Below are 23,338 nucleotides of genomic sequence, written 5' to 3' on the forward strand. Positions count from 1 at the left end.
TATATATATATTAATATAGATTATAATATATTTTTATATAAAAAATCACAATTTCGACGCACACATCAAATTATCCTTTTTGACTTAAATGTCCTCTCATTAGACTTTGGGTTGACGGTATTAATAAATAACTATTCTAAGTGGAAATGATTTGATTATCATTTTGCATTAATATTCTTAAAAATTTATATAAAAACATAGCGCTTCTAGATACAAACTGAATGTTAAATTCTTTAAAAATATTAATATAAAGAGTAATAATGAAGCTTAAAATAATTATTTATTAATATTATTGGCCAAAAAGCTAGAAAGAGGGGATCCATATTAAAAAAAAAATATGATAATTTGAAAGGTATATAACTAAATAATAAATTTGGAGGGTAAAATATAAGAAATTATTTTTACAAGGATATGTATATATGAAAAATCTAAAATAAAAACTATAAGACACAGCCTAGCCCACTCCTGCTGCCCCCGCTTTTTACTCCACCCGTTTCTCTTTAGGAGCTAAATTTCTATTTGCCCTCCGAACCATCCCTCTATATATCCATCCTTCCCGTCCGGATTCTAGAGAAGCTCCAACCTAACTCCAGTCATGAAGGATATGAAGGTTTATGCGGTCGCCTTTCTCATTAGATTCATATATGCGGTCATGCAGATTCTCACCAAGGCTGCCTTCGATGGAGGCATGAGCACGTACGTTTATGTGTTCTATAGACAGCTGATCGGCACTCTCTCTGTGGCACCACTGGCTTTGCTACTTGAAAGGTATTGGTTGCTCCTCTCTCTTGGATTTCGAACCTTCATTATTGATTGCTACTCTGTTCTTTAGGGAAAGGGCTCCACAACTATCCGTTAAGGTCTGCTTCAAGATTTTCCTGCTTGCTTTAGTGGGGTAAGTTTTTTTTTTAATCAAATTTCATATTTAGCTAAAATTAAAAAAAAATATTTTCCTTTGGATTCATAAGTGTAGCTATATTTTTTTCAGTAAATATAAATACAGATATAATATTAAACTTATTTTAAATTTGATATTTATATTTGTTCTAAATGGATACAGATATAAATTAGATATAAAGCATATTTATATTTATTTAAATAATAAAGATATAAGTCGAATATTATTTGGATGCGAATTAGATTTAAGTAAAATTTAATAATAAAAATAAATATAAACAATATAACCATAAAGAATGAAAATAAAATCGCAATGGTCTAAAACTAGTTATTAAATTTGGATGGAGACTGGTTTCTTGAGCACTGCATATTAGGATAGTGAAGTTTGTTGTTTATGTGGCTTGAAGGTCCCTTTTGCCTATTACTTGCAAATTTAGCTGGGGTTCGTATCAAATTGATGACTGTGGCATTTCTTAAGATGCATTTAACTCTTGTTGTTGGCTATTATTGAGGAAAGTTTTAAACACTACATATTGGGATGGTGAAGTTTGTGGCTCATGAAGCTTGAAGGTCTGTTTTGCCTGTTACCTGTAGCTGTAGGTTTAGCATATGGCTGATATCAAATGGATGACTATGGCATTTCTAAAGCTACACTCAACTTTTGTTGTAGGCTATTATTAAGAAAACAACTTAGGCTAGTAGCCAACTTGGAGAGTACTCGTTTTATCTTGAGGATAGTGCTATCTCATTGCTTGCAAGATGAGTAAATTCCACATGTAGAGAAAGGTGGTGGATTGATCGTCATCTGACATTTTCCTATGAAGCTTAGCTACATTTCCTTTTTTTGAATCTTGGGAATCAGAGACATTTCTCCACGTATGTGACATTGGTGATCCTTGCAGATAGTCTCAACAAAAACATAAAAAAAAAGAAAAGAAAAAGAAAAAGAAAAGTAAAGAAAACTCTTGTAGATGGTGCACACTCATTGTTATTCTAGAAAAAGAAGGAAGAGCAGCACTATATGCTCCTCCTTATGACCATACTGATGATATGTACATTGCAAGATTATATAACATTAATTTTTTGTTAATCTCCTTTTCTATTTAAATTTCCATTAAAATTTCATTCAGCATTATCTCCCTTAGCCTATAATTCATATGCCTATGAGTTGATCCTCCATAGCTAGTTTGGGTATAATATACTATTTCTCTACATTAAACAAGTCTAATGTCTAAGAAGTTGTACATTTACCCAATATATAAGATTTGTAATCTTTTTCTAACTACTTTTCTTTTTTGTTCTATCTAGGTTTGTTATATTCTTAAATACATTTTCCATTGGTCTTGATTATACAACAACCACATCAGCAGCTGCAATGATAAATTCCGTTCCTGTGGTTACCTTTGTTTTTGCTGTTCTATTTAGGTATGGCTTGATCATATTATTTAAAAGTCCTATCTTTTCTTTTCTTTTCTTTTCTTTTTTTGGGTTGAATTGGTGTCTAAAACCATAAAAACAAAATATGGGGTACCGGCCTAAATCGGGTAGTATAGGATGTACTATGCTATACCGGTTCGATACCGGTACCTAGTATAGGTGGCATACCGATATTCGGTATGCCAAAAAAAATTTGTACCGTATCGTATTGATACTGTGCTAGAGTGACACCGTTACAGGATCCGATACCAAGACGCCAAGCCATGCATACAAGAATATAGACATCCAATGGTGTCAGCAAACAACAAATCTCTCAACTCAGTAGGAACATCAGATGTCATAAAACAAAATTAGTATAAGTATCGCGATCAGGTCAACTTCTGATTTGTGGCAAGTGCGTTGCGTTGCTCATATTGTGATTGCAGTATGAAACGCAAGAGGTGGAGGCAACCAGGAGTGGATTGCAACCCTAAAGATAGTTAAATCTTGTGTCTTTGTCAAGCTTGCTTGCTTTTTTCTAATGGGCGACAAGCTGAAGCATGACATGTTGTTGATAAATTAAAAAAAGTACGTGACACACTTCAAGCCCATATTTAGCACGAGCACTTTATTTACCAAAAAAAACACTAGTGCACTTTTGCCACCCTACCTTCTTTCCAAGCCTATCTCGGTGGACTTTATGATGCAAGCTAATGGAATTAATTTAAACCTTTAGGTACCATTTTGTTTTCAATTGTTTTTTACTTAAACTTTTTTTAAAAAATTAATAATTATATATATGATATCTGAAAAGGTCATTTTTTGTATGTTTGGTTGACAATGAAAAAGATGACCCATTACAGAGTAGCTTATATTTGGTTAAGTATCTACTTTTTTTAAAAAGTTATGTAAAATATCGATTGTACCCTTAATAAAGAGAAAAAATCTTACCTCATTATATCGAAAAGTTTAAGGATACTTTTTTTAAAAAATAATATCCCTATTTCCAATCAGGGAGAATTGGACTTTTTCTTTTTCATTAAGTATGGAAATCTTATTTTTATAGAAAAACTACTTTTCTATCTCTTTTCTTTGAAAACTCCCACCAAATATGAGGTAATTCTCTATTTTTTTATTGACCATACTTTTCCTCCTTCTCTTTCTGCGAATCAAACAAGTCCTTAGTAATCAGATTGCGAATATCAAATTTGTTGTGTTTATCTATTTATGCTTTGTCATTCAAGCTCCATAGTAAACCATAAAAAGAAAACCTTTTTAAATTTGTGAATGATCGTAACTAATCTTCTTCGTACTCTAAACACATCGTTTTTTTTATAAAAAAAAAAAACTTTTTTTTTTAAAAAAAAATTCTCAGCTCACCACTTCTATAATTGGGCTACCTTGCTTGCCCTACTCTCTGTTTCAAAATGAATCGGACGAAGTCCACTCTCTGGAGCATCCCACCGAAAGGGGGAGGACCTAGGTTCCAAACTTGAGGCCTTCTTTTCCAAAGCATTTCGATCCAGGTGTTTCCAAATTATGACTCTCCCCTCCCCCTTTTCTCTATTCTTTAATTTATTGAGAGGGAAAGGGAGGGACGCATATCCATATAATAATTACTTATATCCTAATAATTTTGGAGATGTTCCACTAAAAGATTTGAACCTAGAATCTTTGGTTGCTAGGCACTACATCAAAATGAGACAACCCCCAAGTCATTCAATTAAATTTAGCCGAGCCTAGCAGCCCATAGTATGCCCTTCTTTTCTGAACAAAAAAAAAAAAAAAAACAGGGCTTGTTAATCTTTCTTGGAAGAAAAAAATTTATCATTAGATCTTTAATCATGCGTTATCATTGTTTCATGATAGACTAGAAACCATTAAGATCAAAAGGCTTCAGGGACTTGCCAAAGTTGCTGGACTTGCACTCTGCCTAGGTGGCATCCTGACAATGGCCTTCTACAAGGGACCCCAGTTAAAATCTTTCAACCATCACCACTTCCTTGGCCTTGGATCCAGTCACACTGATGGAGCTCGCTCCCATTCTACCAAGAGATGGGCCTTGGGGACCCTCCTTATGACCATTTCCACTACGGCAATGTCTCTATGGATGGTCCTGCAGGTATGCTTCTAAGCTCTAAGCACCAGATTTCCCAATTATCCAAGTCCTCTGTTCCTGCATTTTATCATACAAATTAGATTAGGGTAGTATAATTTGCAAATAGGACTAAGAACAGGCCTAAAAAATTTGGTTCTATCCTCTGTTCTCATGAGAGAATGATTTAACTTCCACTAGGGATATGTGTTGATGGAGTACCCTGCCAAGCTTCTATTCACCACTCATCAGTGTCTGTGTAGCACCATTCAGTCATTCTTCATAGCTCTAGCTTTCGAGAGGGACTTTTCTCGGTGGAAGCTAGGCTTCAACATGAATCTCCTCTCCGTGGCTTATGGCGTAAGTATTTTTCTTTTCTTTTCTTCTAAGAATTTTTTTCGTCTGCACTCTTTGCTCCATCATAGCGTAGAATTGCCAATCCTTCCTCACAGAGACCACCTAAAGCTTTCGAAGAATATCCAAATGGAGAATTGAATTTTGCAAACTGGCTCTAGCCTAGCTATTGCACCCCTTCATTTGAAATAATGCCTTTATATGTTAACACTTTATTCGATGTTCAATGTAGAGTTAAGCTAAAAGACTTAAATTTTCTGCAACATAGCTTGTTTACAATGTATCATATCAATTTGCTGCTCATGCCTTACTCCAAGAAATAAGAAAAAAAAAATCTGAACTACTTGTTTGGTGACAAAAAATAATATAATAATGGACTGATCAAGTGATGCATGACAGGGTATCGTGGCCACTGCAGCCACATATTACTTGCAATCATGGACTATTGAGAAGAAGGGCCCTGTTTTCTGCGCTATGACCTCACCAATAACTCTAATTATCCAAATCATATGCTCCTCTTTTCTTCTTGGAGAAATGATTAATTTGGGAAGGTGTCCTTCAGCTTCATCAAATCTTCCGTCCATTTTATACTATTATGCCTGAAAGGGAACTTTACTATTGTAATATGTCGTTGCAGCATTCTAAGTGGAGTTTTCATGGTTGGAGGCCTTTACTGTGTTCTCTGGGGAAAGAGCCGAGAAGAAAAAGACAGAAAAATGCAAATAAGGGAGAATGAAGAAGCTTGCCTGGAGGAGAAAGAAGCACCAATACCAGCATAAAAATTACAAGAGTAAATATTAGTATAATTTTAGGGATCACTAACAACCTGCATCACTCATAATATTTTTCTTTATTAATATGATTTTGTAATAACATATATTATTTTTATTTGTTAGATATTGTTAGAGTGATTTTAGGGATCACATAACAACTCGTATCAGTCAGTAATATTTTTCATTATTAGTGTGATCCTATATCAGTTTATATTATTTTTCTTATATAGAGTTAGTACATGAGTATATACAACTCCTGAGATGTACCGAATATGATAGAACAGAGATATAAAGCTGTTTTTTTTTGTTTTTTTTTCTTTTATTGTGATCTTTCGATCTCTGTTTCCGAATGAATCAATATCCGAAAATCTTCTATTTTTTGGTGGATCCGCAGATCCTCTATTTCTCCACAGATCCTTTATTTCTCTACAGATCCTCTATTTCCTAATAGAACAATATTGATCTCATTAGTAGATCAATACAAAGATGAAAATTTTCGGGGGCAAGGAAAAAGGCACACCATAATGAAGTAAAGTAACATAAAATTCATATCCATCTTTAATTTTCCGAGCCTTGGCTATACTACACCTGAAACAAAAGATCAATAACTCATTTGGTTTGTGGAAAGATTTTTTTTTTTGAAAAATTGATTTCTGAGAATATGATGCCTGAAAAAAATTTTGGTATGTTTAGTTGACCATGAGAAAATGGTATATTTTAGAGTATCTTATGTTCCGTTGAGTTTGTTTTTTCCTTGAAAAGTTATATAAAATATCTATTATATTCTTAATAAAAAAATTATTTTAATAAATAAAAATAGCTTTTTTTTTGCCCCTCATATACTTATTTCATAAAATATAAAAAAATTATTTTTATAAAAATGCTACTTACTCATCTTTTTTTAAAAAAAATTTCAACCAAGTAATTTTTATATTTTAAGGCTAAGTCTCTAACAAAGAACCCAGAACGACTTAGGACGACTTGATCTAAAACAGTTGGGGATTGCCATGGTTTCAAACCCCTACTCTGTCCACTCCCTCCCTTCCCCACCTCTCTCCCCTTCTCTGTTCCCAAATCCCAACCCCCCACCCCCACCTCTCTCTCCCCTTCTCTGTTCCCTACCCCGCGCCCCCGTGTTCGCCTTAATCCCATTCCCCTCCCCCTCTCGTGGGAGGTGCGAGATCGTAGGAGAACGGCGGCCACTTTAAGACGACAGCCACATCTCGATGGCCACCATGATCGCCTGCTCTGAGATGGATCCGGCATGAACAGATTTGTCGGCGACGAAGCAATGGCCGGCCGACATTGTCGGAGAAGGCGGCCGCCCTGTTCCGATCGGCTGACGGAAGGTGGAGCGGATCGGCGAGAAAGACGGGGGGCTATTAACTAGTATTAGATTATTCAATTTTTACCCCATGAAGTCGCAAAAATTACATCACCACCATCACCTTCAAAGTTGTAAAAATTACATGAGTCATCGTCTTTAGATTAGGTCCAAACTATAACGCTTGCAATTCGTACCTGAATTTTGCAAGAATATAACCAGTTGCCATGGAAAAAAAAAATCAGGACCATTAATTTTACAAAAAAAAGTAACAAAATATTAAATAAAAATTTCTATAAAAATTTTAGTAAGCACCGCAACAAAATCCAAATGATTTATTTGGACCGCATTTGTCGGCTTCATGTATGGATGCTGATGTAAAGTCGGTACTATTGTTGAAATCATCACTTATTCTAAAAGCTTAAGTTGATACGAACTCAAGATCTCTATTCTGATACCATATTGAAATCACCCCTTGTCCTAAAAGCTTAAGCTGATAGGATGAGGTATATTTATTTATATATATTTTAATAACTCTTTAGCTTCTTTTTCTCGCATCTGTTCCTCTTCTCTTGACAATGTAACTTCTCTCTGCTGTAAATATGATTAATTTTTAATAAAAGCCGGGTGGCTCCTTTTTGCCTCCCCTTTTACATCAGAAAAAAGTGAACAAAGGATCAAGACGGTGTCCATCAACCTTTTGTCGCAATCCAATGCTTGGTCAACACAAACCCAGCAATTGTTAAGTTATCACAGGAAGTAATCATGGCAGAATTGCTATTCATTCTTAGAAGGATAATATTGCTGGAAACTTGATCATCTTCCAATCATGGCATCCCATTCTAAGAAGATAACTATGGTTGAACCAAATTCGATTACCCTTATATAATGGCTGCGATTATCTTCCTTTCATAGCTGTGATGACTTTCCTGTATTATCATTATATGATTCTATATTGTCATTTTATGATTCTCCATGGTTGTTGTAATTTTCCTATATTATTGGGATTTGATTATTTGACAGCTTGTATATAAACACAGCATTTCCATGAACATGATGAGAGATTACAGGTGAAACAATTCCTCTCATAGGTTTCTTCTTCATTATTTTTGGGAAAATCACAAAGGCTTGCTCCCCTCCATAGACTCTTGAAGGATCGAAGCTTTGAGACTCGAGACAACTGCCAGTTTGCTTTGCAGTGATTCAACAAGCCTAGCTAGGACATCATGAAAGGTAATCGAAGGTGCCTCATGATTTGTTGCCTTGTGACATCTATCATCATTATACTCCTCATTGTGACTCTTGTGATCTTATACTTCGCCATGCTCAAACCAAAGCAACCGCAAGTTGTGGAGACGCCGGTGAATATCCGAAGCATAAAATTTGGACTCTTCCCCACTCCGACGCTAAAGATATCGCTAGATATAGATATCTTCATCAAGAACCCGAACTATGCAGCCTTCGAGTACGATAACACGACGACTTCCATCTACTACCGAGGTGTATTAGTTGGGCTGCCACCATTGGAGGCAGGCAGCATCGATGCCCGTGCAACAAAGAATATAACCACCGTGGCGGATCTTCAGGTCGAGAAGATCATCTCCAACCGCTATTTCTTGCCGGATATTGCTTCAGGGTCCTTAAATTTGACGTCCTCGTCGAACCTGGAGGGGAAGGCGATCCTTCTCAAGATCTTTAAGTTACACGCATCGATTCATGTCTCATGTGATATAAGCGTTTTTGTTATGACGAGAAACAGCAGCTCTATCTGCAATTCAAAAATTAGACTTTGATTATTCTGTGGAAATTACATTAATTCTTGTTGGCAGTAGTTACTGGATTTTGTTTCTATGCCATTTTAGCGATGGCTTTGTGTATTATAATTAAACGAAGGGAAAAAAAAGGAAAGGAATAAATGAAGGAAGGAAGAAGAAAAGGAAAGAAAGGATGCATGGAAGCTGAAGGAAAATCAAGGAAAGAAGAAAAGGGAAAAGGGGAAGGGAAAAACAGTGAAAGAACCTGAACCACCCTGCGGAACCAAGCGATTTAATGAGCATTTAAATTTAGTTGTGCAAGTGATTTAATGTGAATTTAATATATTCAGTTGTGGAGGTCAGGACGGTATAAAAATAATTAGATGCTGACCTGATATCAAGAGAAACAAAATAGGTATGTTGCCGAACCACATCTAACTTTTGGGATTATGTAAGCTTTAAATTCTTGACCTTTATAAAACCATGGAATTTTGTTTCAAAGGCGAACCCTTATGAACCACTCAAGCATCAAAATTTTGAGACTAAAGGTCTTCGAAATTTGCATTTGACATGCTCTAAGAAGCCTATGAACATGATGAACGCCAAATCTAGAAGAGGCCTCAAGCTCTGCTGCTTTCCAGCTTGCGTCGTTGTAGGCCTGCTCCTCGTTGTTGCTCTTGTGATCTTATGGTTCACCATCTTCATGCCAAAGGATCCCCAAGTTGAGGTGAAGCCAGCTGATCTCCAGCACTTAGATTTGGGAGTCTTTCCGTCTCTTACACTAAACCTAACACTAGGTTTAGATGTTGGCATCAAGAACTCCAACTATGAAGACTTTATGTACCATAACACAACAACTTCAATATATTACCGGGAGGTGTTTGTCGGGCAGGCACCGATCGAGGCAGGAAGAATCGATGCACGTTCAACAACGAACATAAGCACTGTGGCGGAGCTTCAAGCGCTGAAGTTGATCTCCAACAAGTGTTTCTCTCAAGATATCTTATCAGGTTCCTTGAATTTTACAGCATTATTGAGCATAGAGGGGAAAGTGGTCTTCCTTAAGATCTTCAAGAAACATGGGTCAATTCATATATCATGTGATATGAGCATTTTTCTTCAGACTAGCACTAGCGAATCTAATTGCAGATCAAAAATTAAAATTTGATATTGTTTTTCTTTTTGAAAGGACAACAAAAATGATGTCATGTTTTGATAAAAAAGATCAGCAGTAACTTGCTTGAATTTATGTGATCCTTTTGATGTGAACTTAATATTAGTGTTGATCAGTTGGAATGAAGCAGATTGCACTGTCTTTTGTTGCACCCTTTTCTTACCAAGTGGCCTGTTTTTTTTTTTCCCCTTTTTTTCTTTCTGAGGATTTTGGAGCAACACACCAAGCACGTCGCTGTGGAAAAAAAAAAACTCCGTCCTTGCGAGGGTGATGAACAAAAATACTTGAATTACAGGTTCAGGTACATGGCCCCATCTCACCTGATCCAGATGATTTTGTAACTGGACTCTAATATGATCTATACCTGATCCATTACTTAGGCCAAGAAATCCAAATATCAGAGACCAAGAACAATTGGAAACGAATCATATTGCGGACCAGGTCTTATGAAAATTCTGCAGATGTGACGAGTCTGAAGAATTTGATACATTATGTAGGTCTTTCCTACTTATGACTGGGAAAATACATGAAGCGTACTATAATCTATCCTCAGGTACTTTAGGCGAGCAGTTTTGTTGATTTTAGTTCTCTCTCGATTAAATATTGGACCATCGGGTTTACCGACCCTGGAATTTTAACTTGCTTTTGAAGGCAGGAGACATGGTTTAATGATTCACACAAGGATCATTCATTCTTACCAAGAGAACGTAAGTATGATTAATGGGTGATTTCTTATGGTGCTCGTAACTACTACAATAAGGTGAAATCAAAGTTCCCCATTTTAATACCGGACTCCATACTAGTGTCACATTTGCATAGTATCGGCGTGCTACGGTACGAAATTTTTTGGTATACTTACATTCTGTACCATTCGGTTTAGACCGATACTGCATACCATGGGTAAAATAGAGGACAACTTTGAAACTATGTCTTGCTCAGCCCACATTATACCTCTAGGGCTCGATATTGGAAGTGGGCTTTATATATGAATCCATGAAAAATAATGCCAATTCTCAATGTGACTATTTTCATTTTTTTATAAAAGAAAATCGTGAGACCTTCCAATACTTTTTAGAAAAGAGGCTGTTTCATGCCATGGGGCCTTAACGCAACCAGGAGCGGCTCAATACATTCTGGGGCCTAAGGCGAATCCAATGAACGAGGCCTTTTTTTTTAATAATTTTTTTAATAAATATAAAATACTTAAAAAAATATATAAAAATAGATAGCTATCAAGTACACTATTTTAACAAAAATACATGAACCTAACAAAGATAGACAAGAAGCCTTTTTAAATTAATATAATTCTTGAATGGAAGCACGTAAAAGTAATTATACTAAATGAAGGGCCATGAAACTGATTAAATAACTGAGATAATGCTTGGCAATACTGTTTACCATGTCAAGCAAGAGCCAAATAGGAAAAGGTCATCCTATGGCACTTCATGGTCAAGGTAAAGAAAATAATTTTTTCATAAAGAAACCTCTCTATAAGAGAAAGCAGGGTCATTATGGGAAAGTCACCCCATCCCACCATCTCCCCTTCAAGTAAGTACCCAAGCGGCAACTGCAACATCCCAGCACAGCAGCCATTAAACCCCCTCCCTCCTTTTCTCTCTCTACCACCCAAGAGGGGAGAAGAAACCGAGAGGAGAAAACTAAAAGAATCTCCACCCTCGAAAAAGTCCATCTCCAATCCCCCTATCTTTCTTCCGGATGGCCCAGCTGGATCAGGAGTAATGTGAGGGAAGGAAAACCAAGACCAAAACCAAAAAAGAGAAGCGATGAAAGATAAGAGTGGCTTCAGGCGTCTATCAAGCCAACCAAATCCCTCCTCTCTCTCTCTCTCTCTCTCGCTCTCCCCACCCAAAACAAAACTACCGTCCCCAACATCCCAAATTGCCCCTTTGCAGGCCAGAAAACTCTCCACCTCCTTTCCATCAAGGGAGAAGACTCGTAGCCAGCCCCAGATCGGGGCCTTTGCTTCCTTTTGGTCAGCCTCCCGGAGGCCTTCCATTGGCCCGGGGCCTTAGGCGACCGCCTCAGTCGCCTAGGGCTCGGGCCGGCCTTGAACGCAACATTCGGTACCGTGTTCAAGGTGTGATTGTGGCATCCATTTCTTGCCAGATATTGCTTTAGGGTCCTTGAATTTGACGTCGTCGAATCTGAAGGGGGACGATCCTTCTCAAGATCTTTAAGTTGCAAGCATCAACTCATGTCTCATGCAGTGTAAATGTTTTTGTTATGACGAGAAACTGCCGCAGCTCTATCTGCAATTCAAAAATTAGACTTTGATTATTTTGTTTTGTTTATTTTTGTTGAAATTATATTCTTGTTGGGCAGTAGTTAGTTAATTTTTGATAGAAAAAATATGCTTAGATTTTGTTTCTGCATCATTTTAGCGATGGCTTCGTGTCCTTGTTCAATTGGAATTGTAATTATTATATTATAATTCACTGAAGGGAAAAATAGAAAAAAATAAATGAAGAAAAGAAGAAAAAAAAGAAAGAAGGAAAGAAAGGAAAAAGCAAAATAAAGGAAAGAAGAAATGAAAGAAAGAAAAGAAAAGCAAATACAATACAAGTACGAAAGGTTCAAGGGGAAAGGTTAAGAGACGTGAAGCACTCCGCGGAACTGAGCGATTGAAAGAGCATTTAATGAAAATTTAAATTCAGTTGTGGTTTCTTTTAATATATATATATATATATATATATAGAGAGAGAGAGAGAGAGAGAGAGAGAGAGAGAGAGAGAGAAAATAAGTGCATAAAAAATTAAATTTGTTCACGTACTTATCCTCCTAAATATTAAATTTTGCATAATTATCCTTCTAAAATTGATATCTACATGTATATCCTTATAAAATACTTGTTTTGTGTGTATACCCTTTTTTTCCTTTTTTTTCTTCCACATATATATATATATATATATATATATATATATATATATATATATATATATATATATATATATATATATATGTCCACACTATTTAACGCCGTCAAAAAATTAGCGATTTAAAATTAAAAATAATTGAAATATCCTTATATAATGGGTAGATATGCAAAAAGAAACATTTATAAGGGTATACATGTAAATAACATTTTGCGAGGGTATCATGCAATTTCACATATTTCGGGTTTACATGCAAAAAATTTTATATATTTATTAGAGCAATAGACAAGGAAAGAGTATAATAGCTTGTTCAAAGATCGTGTGACTAGATGATGACGGAGTCTCATCCTCCTCTCTATATAAACCAAGCGGGAAACCTTAGATATAAAACTTTTTACCTCGCTCTCACCTCGTTGCTCATCTCAGATTTTTGCCATTCCTTTTAAAACTCTGCCTACTTAAACATCGGATGGTTCCTCACTAAGCACATTTTGGCAACCCTTAATTGCTTCTTTTTACTTGAAAGGTAATTCTGAACGTATAGAGCCCATATGCTTTAATCCAGGTGGTAAGATATCGGGGAAAAAACGAAGGGATCGGAACTTTAACGTCAGACTTCGGGTTGCAAAGAGGCCTACAAATACCTCAGACCGCTACAACCAATCTTTCAGAGCTCAACCTGAACCCTAATTAACATCTTGGATCCCTATACCGTCGAACCAATCAGCAGTTGCCACTTTAGTACACAAAAACTGATGGTTGAATCGGATACGGAGATTGGATTAGATACAGACAGGGAATAGGGTAGGTTTTTTTTTTGCTACAACTCTAGTATGAATACATCTAAAAAGTTAAAAAGTAACAAGTCACAGAACACTTTGAGAAGCTCCCTCTCACCAGTCCAGAGAACTCCCTCAGAATAATTGGCTACAAAAGAAGCCACCGAGTCCGCAGCTCTATTATCTTCTTTATAAACTTATTTAGCCCAAAAGGCAATGTCTCTGTTTGCCATGCCCCAGATATTTCAGAGCAAAGAATAATGGCCACCTATATCACTAGTGCACCTCGAATCCAGTCGAGTCACCTTTGTGCAGAATTGCGTTAGCCAGCAATATATACCGAGCATGACACAGACCAGCACAAGCTGCCCTCAGCTCCGCTCCAATGACAGAAACACCAAAAATTGGAAACCCACCGGCTGCAACCATCCTAAACTTCAGATCTAGAGTTCGGATCTCTGATCATAAAATCAACCCCACCCTTCTACCACCGTCCAAAACATATCAATGGAAGCTGACTTAGAAAACTTGGGGCGGGGGCATTGCTCTTTCAAAGCCTTCAAACCCGACGGTACCAAAAGTTCCGAAGTCACCGAGGGCCCAACCATAAGAGTCGTAACGTCCAAAAGAAATGAGCGAAACGCGCTGCAGCACCAAAACAGACGGATCCCTCAAAGAATGGCCACCTGGGAAACTCCATCCTCCCATTTCCTACCCCTCTCTATTTTGTTTTCATCTCCACAAACTTACTCCCAGCATCAAAAATTCCTTCTCCAAAACAAAGCATTTAAACATCCTTTTTCACCCACCTTGCAAGCGTCCTGCGAGTCCGAATGCCCTTCCCATCCATCAACCTGGTTTCTTCTTCATCAGTCCTGGGAAAGTCTCAAAGGCTTGCCCAGCTTTGAGACTCGAGGCAACTGCCAGCTTGCTTTGCAGTGATTCAAAAGGCCTGAGAGATCATGAGGAGCACTCGAAGGTGCCTCATGATCTGTTGCCTCGTGGCGGCTGTCATCATTATTCTCCTCGTTGTGACTTTTGTGATCTTATACTTCACCATGTTCAAACCAAAGCAACCAGAAGTTGTGGCGAAGCCGGTGTATCTCAGAAACATGGAATTCGGACTCCTCCCCGTTCCGACGCTAAACGTATCTCTAGGTTTAGATGTCTTCGTCAAGAACCAGAACCGTGCAGGCTTCAAGTATGATAACACGACGACTTCCATCTACTACCGAGGGGTGTTGGTTGGGGTGGCATCAATCGAGGCAGGCACCATCGATGCCCGAGCAACAGATGTTATACCCACAGTGGCGGATCTTCAGGCCGGGAAGATCATCTTGAACCCCTCTTTCTTGCCAGATGTTGTTTCAGGATCCTTAAATTTTACGTCCTCGTCGAACCTGGAGGGGGACGTGATCCTTCTCGACATCTTCAAGTTGCACGCATCGACTCGGGTCTCATGCGATATTAGCGTTTTTCTTATGACGAGTAGCATCAGCTCTACCTGCCATTCGAAAGTTAAAATTTGATTATTTTGTTCTCTTTATTTTATTGAAATTACATTCTTGTTGGCAGTAGTTGTTACATTTTGATCGAATAAAACGCACCTGGATTTTGTTTCCATGTCATTTTAGCGTTGGCTTTGTGTCAGTGTTTAGTTAGAATCGTAATGAAAGGTAAAAAAAAAAAATAATCCAAAAGAAATAAATAAACCAAAGAATTAGGTTGAAATCGGATCAGATGCTAGTATATCTATATCTATATTTGTTTTGTTTGTCAAATACAAATATAGATAAAACGGATATGGATACAAATCGGATATCAACAATATAGATGTAAATATGGATATAAATTAGATAATTAAACTTTATGACACAGAATCAAAGATATTTCTAAATGGATGATAAATCAAATTAATAGTATATTAATGTGGTTATTTATTTTTAAAAAAAATTCATGAGCGTCATATAAAATTAAATAGAGTTGCAACTAAAATTGGATATTCGGATATGGATTAGATATTGTCTATCTATATCTATATCTATTTTTTTTTTTATGGATATAGATATAGATATGGATATTAGTTGGATACTCAAATTTCTATTCATATTCGGATAGATTCGGATACCAAAACGAATTCGAACAGATATTATCCGATCCACTTTTATCCTCTAGAAAAGAAGGAAAGAAAAAAAAAAGAAAGCTATTGAAAAATAAGGGAAAGAAGGGGAAAAAAAAAAAAGGAAAGGGGAAAGGGAAAACAACGAGGAACCTGAACCACCCCACGGAACGAAGCGATTTAATGAGCATTTAAATTCAGTTGTGCAAGTGATTTAATGTGAATTTAATATATTCAGCTGTGGTTTCTGTATGAGGTCAGGACGGTATAAAAATTAGATACTGGCCTGATATCAAGAGAATCAAAATAGGTATGTTCCTTAACCACATTTAATTTTTGGGATTATGTAAGCTTTAAATTCTTGATCTTTTTATAAAACCATGGAATTTTGTTTCAAAGGCGAACCCTTATGAGCCACTTAAGCATCAAAAGTTTGAGGCCGAAGCTCTTCATGATTTGCATTTGAAATGCTCTAACAGGCCTATGACCCTGATGAACGCCAAATCTACAAGAGGCCTCAAGCTCTGCTGCTTACCAGCTTGCATTGTTATAGGTGTTGGAATTTTTAATTTAGAAGAAATTTAAATTTAAAAAAAGATAAAACCAACCTCACCCCCAAAATTTTTGTTAGTTCAATTGCTTTAAACTACTTTCTTTTTTAATCTCGCCAGATATATGAAAGTAAGTTCTTGTACTTAACTAGAAATCTCATCCTATGAAGCCCAAGTTAGACTTTGGGGGAAGTAGGCTGGTAAACATACACGTGCGAGCTCGGCATAGTGCAGTCAGCCATGCTATGCGCCTTGTATAACACAAATATTTTCGCCAGTGGTGAGCAGGGTCGACCCAACTCTTAGACGACTTAAACGGTCGCTTAAGGCCCCGGCCCAAAAAAGGCCCACCGCAGAAAAAACTTCAAAAATAAAAAAAAAAAGAAAAAAAAGCCCTCATGTGAGTTCGCCTTAGACTGGCCCACTGCAGAAAAGGCCTCAAAGATAAAACAGCCTTAAGCCTCCAAATATATTGAGCCGCTCCTAGTGGTGAGGGCCAAGAGAAATACTAGTGCGAGGTTTTCCTCGTCAAAGCATAAATGCTCATAGGACTTCTTTTTGAGGAACATTCTTACTGAAATTTCTTGTCTTCGGAAAGCTACAACTAGATGGACCCCAATATTGCTAAAAAGCTAATATAAGGTGAAAAATTTGCCTCATTTTCTGAATGGTGTTTGAGAAGTCTTTTGGTGTGATGGAGAGAGAGCCTACAATTCTCTGTTTCTTCTTTCCACATTTCAACTCTACTCTCTGTTGATATGTTGTGCCACCTTTTTTGAAACCATAGCATTGGCAGAAGCCATCAGTATGCTAGCTCCAGAGGATGAACTCCATTTACGTATTTTGCCGGTGGGGTAGCTCATTTAAAACCGTTAAGAAATATCCAACATCTTAAGAAGCATAACAAGACGGTAAAGTGTAAATCTCAACTTCGAATGGATGCGTTTGTTTGTGTTGTGCTTAACTGTGCATTGATGGTGGCTGGAAATTAGTCCAGGCCTTGCGTTCAAAGATCCAGCGGAGATCACTAATCTACTCATACCTTGTTGAGGGATTCAATCTGCTCCACTTGAAAAGAGGTTGCCTCTCGCTTCCTCGAAGCCCCCACCATCTAGTTTTCTCAAGATAAACTTTGACAGCAGTGTCTTGGATGGTGCAGACAGAGGAGGAGTGGGCTTTGAATGAGAGACCATGAGTCTAGGTTCATTGCAGTAGCCAGATGACGCACCTTCGAGGAGTTGGTTATCAGAATAGAGCTGAGAGCCGCCTAGAAGGGCTCACCCTAGGCCTGCGTTGGGCACAGGTAACATTTACTTGGAGGGCGACTCAACCACAGTGATTTACTGGATACATGAAAGTCACAGCAATGAAGGGCTACACCCGTTGCTTCACGACATACGTAGGATCTCGAGAGAGCTTGTTGCATTCAGAGTCCCGCGCATTTTTCGGAAGACGAACATGACAGCCGACTAGGTTGTATCCCATGCTGCGCACCGTTCAGGAGGTTTCCTCTAGAAGAGTATTGAGATGGTCCTGCCTACTCTATGTTAAATACTCACTTAAGATTGCTCGGGGTGCACTCATGCTCGACTAGCGTAAGGCGCCGATTAAAAAAAAAAAAAAAGAGCTATCATTTTTTCAAGCTTAGCACCATGTTTTCTTGAGAAGTTCATTTTGTTGTTTTTCGGCTCAGTATTGCTTCTTTCTTCCCGTTATAATGCTCTAACTCTGTATCTCTACTACCCCCCTCTCTTGTATCACTCTGCCAAAACTCTTGTAAATTCTCGTGGTCTTTGATCTTTAATAAAAGCCGGGTGGCTGCTCTTCCAGCTTCCCTTATCATCAAAAAACAAAAAGGAAAAAAAGAAAAAGAAAAAACAGGAGATTGGAAAGTTCATAAGTTCTATCCGTGAGTGAGGGAGAGGGGGAATCGAAAATTTTAAGCATATGAAAGGCAGCATATATTTTGGTCATTTTTCAAAATTGCCATGAATGAGCCGAAAATGTCTTGCACAGCCCACGTTACACCTCTAGGGCTCAATGAAGCAAGCTTTTTACATAAATCCATGAACGAGAACAGCTAACTCGGGTTATCCGGGGGCACAAGGTGGCCCATATTTTGAGTGTTGCATGCCAAGCCTCAATCTGGCTATTTTCATTTACATTTCTTCAGAGAAAATCGTAAAACCATCCAAAAATTTGGAGAGCAGTCTATTTCATGCCATCCGGGCCTTAGCACAACATTCGGTGCTGCATTCAAGGTGTGCTTTTTTTTTTTCCCCTTTTTTTTTTTGGCTGAAAACGGGTGCTTCATACAGTATGGATATACCTAATAAAATCAGAAAACAGTAATTAGTTTTGGAGTACTCTCAGTAACTCCTCCTCTTCAGCTCATAAGGTACCTCCGGAGTCCATGTCGTGCTTGCGTCCGACGCTTCACAGCCACCTATTGGGCTGAAAATAGGAAATCTGATCCAAACACCAACACAAGGCCATCTTAATCTTCAATATAAAAAATGATAAACATTCGAACCCGACTACCTAAGTCAAGCCTAGTGACTTGTGATATGTGACGGGTGATCAGGTCGTGAGCTGGCCCATCCCAACTCAGTATGTACAGCTGGTTTTTTGACACCGCTATCCTGATTTACAAGACATGAATATTCTCAAGGCTGGAAGCAAAGGATTACTTCCAGGGAGCAATGCCGCAGAATAGATGCAAAAGTCCTCGAAAGACAATGCTTTACTCCAGGTGCTAAGATACCGGGGACAAAAAAGAAGGGATAGGAACTTTAACATCAGACTTCGGGTTGCAAGTAGGCCTACAAATACCTCAGACCACTACAACCTTCCTTGCATACTTCAACCCGAGCCTTCGTTTATCTTAATCCCATTTTCCCACGACAGTCCACTCGGGTCTTCCCTCATGGCAAACTTCCATGGTTCGGTGCTTCTGTGTTTCGTTCTCCTTGCATCAATGGCTGCTGCAGCACAGTTCAAGGTGGGAGGCTCCAAAGGGTGGGCTGTGCCATCCCCCAGTGCAATGTCACTCAACCAATGGGCCGAAAAAACCCGGTTTCAAATTGGTGACTCTCTACGTAAGTCGTCAATAAACCAATCCGTCTCAGCTCTTATTCAATTAGAAGACGGTTAAAATCTGTAGCTCAAGTTGACACTGGATATTTGTTAATGCTGCAGTTTTTGCTTACCTACCCGACCAGGACTCGGTACTTCTAGTGGATGCGAATGCGTACAATAGTTGTGACACATCAACATTCATTGATCGGTTCGATGATGGAAACACGGTGTTTACGTTCACCCAATCAGGTCCCTTCTACTTCATCAGTGGAAACAAAGAGAATTGCCAAAAGAACAAGAAGTTGGCGGTTGTGGTCATGGCAAGCCGTGGCAATGGAACAAGCCTGGCACCTTCTCCTTCACCGGTTTCTTCTCCATCACCTCCTGCACCTGCTTCGGGTGTGGTAGAGATTGTACCATTATCAGCTCCCGCCGGCGGGGAGTCCACACCTACTCCCCCTTCAAATGGGGCTTCCGTAAAGGTTGTGGACTTCATGGGCACACTTGGTGCTCTCCTCGTGATATTGTACAATGTTCTTTAAGTGTCTTTTGTTGAGAATTAATGTTTCTGAGATTTATTCATTTGGTTGGAGTGAGATTGTTTTGCTGAGAGTGAAGGTATGTGAAATTTATGTACTTGGCTTGGGTGAGAAATTGTATGACTCATCAATAAGCTTAGCTTGGTTAATGACAGATTATTTTATTTATTTTTAAATTTCGGTAGCTTGGCTTCAATACTAGCCTTCACGGTTGTAACACAAGCTGCAGGCATCATTTGGTAGCTTGTTTTCAGTTTTCATTCTCAAAGTCCAAAAAGAAGATGGAACTAGACTAAACTAATATATGTTGTGAAACCTTTAAAGTTAAAACATTAAGAGCAAAGATTTATGACTTTGAAACAATGGGGCTGAGTCCTTAAACAGGTACATGATCGAAAGTCCCCCGTCACCGTCTATCGAGCAATTGAAAATGAAATTACTCGGTGCCAAAGCCAGAGATAGTGATTTTCTTGGGCTGGCTATGATTTGAGTCATTTTTTTATTCTTCCTTACAGACAGAAAAAAAAAAATCTCAATTATAAACTTGCAAAACAAGGATTGGGTCCGGTAATGCTATTGGTACGGAGGGATCTACTACTGGTTCTTTGACTGGATCAACGTATGGATATGCTTCTTGCTCTGCTCCAGCAACCCTAGCTTATGGTTCAGGTCCCACAAGTGGGTATGTGACTGGTGCGTTCTTTTTACGTATTAGCTACTTATGCTCCTATTGGTGTTGATACTAGGTATGGATCAACTGCTGGGTCTTGATCTAAGACTGGATCTGCTGCTAGGTCTACTGCTTGCTTTGCTCTTGCCATCCTTGCCTCTGTTGCTATTAGGGCTGGTTCTCGATCTGGAACAACTGACTCTAGTACTGGTGCTTGCTTTGCTTATGGCGTATATGGATCACGAAAAATAAAAGTAAGGATTGGTAGTTCAACCTGCAGTATTTCACTAGCTAGCCGAGAAAGTCGAACAAAAAAAAAAGCAACGACAATATCAAACAGTCCACTGACGAACAGGTAAATTGTGACAAGCACCTATGCTCAAACCTTGTCTCGCTTGGTTTTATTTTTTCCTATTTTCCATTTTGAATGTTCTCTCTAGGGGCGTTAACTAACTTATGAATAATTCCCGAGTCACAAGGTCCACCGATGGCAGCTGAAAGAACACAGGAGTATTGCCCCTGATGCAAGGAACGGTCTGGAATTCTTCAATTCGAAGGAATGGTTTTGGGAAGCAATATTTTCTATATATGCATTTGCCAGGTTTTAATTACACTGGCCAATGCATGCGTCTTGTGACAAAAAGCATCATCTGCTATGAGTGAAAGCATTCAAAATGGAATTGCTAACTAGGGGAATGAGCAAAACTGTGGACCCGTTGTACAACCAATATTTCACCTTTGCCCATCAAAATTGTTTTCCTAATTCAACCTTTCTCATAAGCCGGATCGTATTGTGCAGGATAGAATCCAATATTCCAGCAACCTGAAAGCCAATAAGGTCAAATTTTTCATACGCATTTGGCAGTACAAAACCGAAGATATCATCTAAAGAGATCGAGTGCAAACCGTAAAAATGCCTCCAATGATAGCACAAACATTTGTAATGAAGTGCGAGAAGAATTTTGGAACTTCAGTTACCAAGACCTGAAATTCAAAATAACGATGAGCTCACAGATTTTGAATTTGGTAAATGTGTATCCAAGTGTCAGAAACCAGCCTGCATAGGAGAGGGCTCAAAATGGAATTTGGCAGCAGGAATATGCAGACTGTGCACCAAACTACTGTGGGCTGTATACTCATACTCCTCTAGCAATTTAAACTCCCGAGAAGATTTTCTTGATGCTATCTCAGTCTTTACCAATTGAAGGTAATGCTCAATCTGCAAATCCAAAGAGGGTACATTTAGATCTCTCTTCACAGCCTCTATTTCATAATCGGCATGGTACAAATAGGTAACTCCTGTTCATTGCTATCTGACAGGTGATTATCATTAGAAACATCAAAACAGTGTAAATATAGGAAGTCAATATTTCACTTCCTGTCCAATTCCTCGAAAATAAGTTATGGCTTGGTGTTCGTGCTGCTAATGCTAAACTAAGCGTCAACTACTGATATCATGATGGAGCATCAAACAGTAACAAGGTATCTGATCAATCAAAAAATTTTAAGTACATAAAAATGGTTCCGAGACTTACAGTAACATTTGCATTAACATCATCAGCATGATTAGTGATGTATGATCGACCTGTTAATCGATCATGGCTTCCACCAACATAGGGTGATAGCCTCTTCGCTTCAGACAGCATCTGTGGGGTGAGCTTCTTACCAAATGAAAATTGTGAAATGACATGCGAGACATTTATTTGAGATGGATCAAAGGAGTGCGCTCCAGAGCGGGCTGAGATGACAAGGCTACCTGGAACCTGCATAATCAGGAAACAGGAAAAAAAATTATACACTTCTTGCAAACAAACAAGTAAATTCCATGGTTTATTCAAGTTGATCACTGACATATTCAAGCCAACAACAAACACCCTAGATTTGTAATGAAACAGATGGTGATACCCAGATAAACATATACCCAACAAGCTTCACCCAAGTAATCTAAGCTGGATTTAGTAATCACGTTTCATCATACATTACTAACATCTGGTCCTTCAGATCCTATTTCGGTATTTGTCCTCTTTCAATATAAGGTAAGCATAGTCCAATTCCCTCTTCAGACAGGAGATGTTCGAAGGCAATGTGCTCTAGGTTTGGAAATGCCAAAGAACTGACAAATTATTTGAGCCTCAAAGAACATCCTATTATCGCTTCGTAAAGCTGAGAAGACCGAAATCAAGATTCTGGGTTGGGGAAGCCATACACTGGTATGGAACAATAGGATGGTGTGCATAGGTAGTGAAAGTACTGAAATTCAAAAATTCTAAATACCAATTGGTTAGGCCAACATGCATGCACGCATATATTAACTTGCCAATTGGTGGTGTAAAGATTGTTTTGTGTAATGCTGAAGCACCATCTCTGCAATGGCGTTGTTGATGCACTATCTCTAGAAACAGGTCTATGGATGCTCCTTCATTTAATAAATAGACATGTAAAAAAGGAGGGAGGACATATATAATACAAGTACTAATTGATAATAGGGTTTGAGGAGCTTATGAGAAGGAAGAAGCACAACACTAGAAAACCAATGCTACCACTCGTGTCAATCTAATGCAAAAAATATCATGAAGAGGCAGACAGCTAACATCATACTAGTTTTTGATCTCATTAAATAGAACACGGCAACAAGTCACCATTTTGTTCCATCCGCCAGACCTTACCTCTTTCTATCCTAGGTGTGGCCTCTTTAATTCTAATAACGTAATTAATAAGAGTTGTTCATATTAGGTACTCCAGCAATCTCATTCTTTATGCATTTAACATAATCTGAATGCCTCTAATTCTCCCTCATTTTTGTTGGTCTGCTCATGTCTTTCGCAACCTCTTTTGAGCTTGAGAAAGCAAATATATAACAATCTGCCAGTTTAGTACACCTAAGTAAAATGTATACGGAACAAGGGAATAATTAATTTAAC

General features: G+C 38.1%; 4 protein-coding genes across 7 annotated transcripts in view; 3 read left to right on the plus strand and 1 right to left on the minus strand.

The window, feature by feature from the left end:
• Nucleotides 1-473: 473 nt before the first annotated feature.
• On the plus strand, nt 474-5,840 carry LOC103716813 (WAT1-related protein At5g64700-like). Its single transcript, XM_008804983.4, has 7 exons — nt 474-768; nt 833-895; nt 2,206-2,322; nt 4,183-4,435; nt 4,610-4,768; nt 5,162-5,313; nt 5,400-5,840. Exons 1-7 carry the CDS (start codon nt 596-598, stop codon nt 5,539-5,541), a joined length of 1,059 nt encoding a protein of 352 aa, XP_008803205.3. The 5' UTR covers nt 474-595; the 3' UTR covers nt 5,542-5,840.
• An 8,582-nt stretch (nt 5,841-14,422) lies between these two features.
• On the plus strand, nt 14,423-14,989 carry LOC103716837. The gene has a single exon (XM_008805014.2). The coding sequence runs from the start codon at nt 14,423-14,425 to the stop codon at nt 14,987-14,989; it is 567 nt and encodes a 188-aa protein (XP_008803236.2).
• Nucleotides 14,990-18,971: 3,982 nt separating this feature from the next.
• Nucleotides 18,972-19,923, plus strand: LOC103716812 (early nodulin-like protein 1). The gene is made up of 2 exons (XM_008804982.3): nt 18,972-19,228; nt 19,329-19,923. The coding sequence occupies exons 1-2, from the start codon at nt 19,057-19,059 to the stop codon at nt 19,748-19,750; spliced, it is 594 nt and encodes a 197-aa protein (XP_008803204.2). The 5' UTR covers nt 18,972-19,056; the 3' UTR covers nt 19,751-19,923.
• Nucleotides 19,924-20,930: 1,007 nt separating this feature from the next.
• LOC103723110 (protein disulfide isomerase-like 5-4) overlaps nt 20,931-23,338 on the minus strand; it is a 32,757-nt gene continuing 30,349 nt past the window's right edge. For 3 of the 4 annotated variants that reach the window (XM_039125938.1, XM_039125939.1, XM_039125941.1), the window contains 4 exons: nt 21,953-22,180; nt 21,475-21,636; nt 21,324-21,401; nt 20,931-21,240 (listed from right to left, as the gene is read on the minus strand). In XM_039125938.1, coding sequence (XP_038981866.1) covers nt 21,163-21,240; nt 21,324-21,401; nt 21,475-21,636; nt 21,953-22,180 — 546 coding nt within the window. In that variant the 3' untranslated portion in view covers nt 20,931-21,162. The remainder of the gene's footprint in view (nt 21,241-21,323; nt 21,402-21,474; nt 21,637-21,952; nt 22,181-23,338) is intronic. The other variant, XM_039125940.1, reaches the window with a different exon arrangement.

The sequence above is a fragment of the Phoenix dactylifera genome, chromosome 4 (genome assembly GCF_009389715.1).
Source record: "Phoenix dactylifera cultivar Barhee BC4 chromosome 4, palm_55x_up_171113_PBpolish2nd_filt_p, whole genome shotgun sequence".
Classification (NCBI taxonomy): domain Eukaryota; kingdom Viridiplantae; phylum Streptophyta; class Magnoliopsida; order Arecales; family Arecaceae; genus Phoenix; species Phoenix dactylifera.

What these genes read in the sequence shown, in the direction of transcription:
- LOC103716813 (XM_008804983.4), top strand. Translation starts at nt 596, where the DNA reads ATGAAGGATATGAAGGTTTATGCGGTCGCCTTTCTCATTAGATTCATA. An exon ending in CTCTATGGATGGTCCTGCAG is followed by an intron (nt 4,436 to 4,609) that starts GTATGCTTCTAA and finishes AACTTCCACTAG; the next exon opens with GGATATGTGTTGATGGAGTA. An exon ending in GAAATGATTAATTTGGGAAG is followed by an intron (nt 5,314 to 5,399) that starts GTGTCCTTCAGC and finishes ATGTCGTTGCAG; the next exon opens with CATTCTAAGTGGAGTTTTCA.
- LOC103716837 (XM_008805014.2), top strand. Translation starts at nt 14,423, where the DNA reads ATGAGGAGCACTCGAAGGTGCCTCATGATCTGTTGCCTCGTGGCGGCT.
- LOC103716812 (XM_008804982.3), top strand. Translation starts at nt 19,057, where the DNA reads ATGGCAAACTTCCATGGTTCGGTGCTTCTGTGTTTCGTTCTCCTTGCA. An exon ending in TCAAATTGGTGACTCTCTAC is followed by an intron (nt 19,229 to 19,328) that starts GTAAGTCGTCAA and finishes TTAATGCTGCAG; the next exon opens with TTTTTGCTTACCTACCCGAC.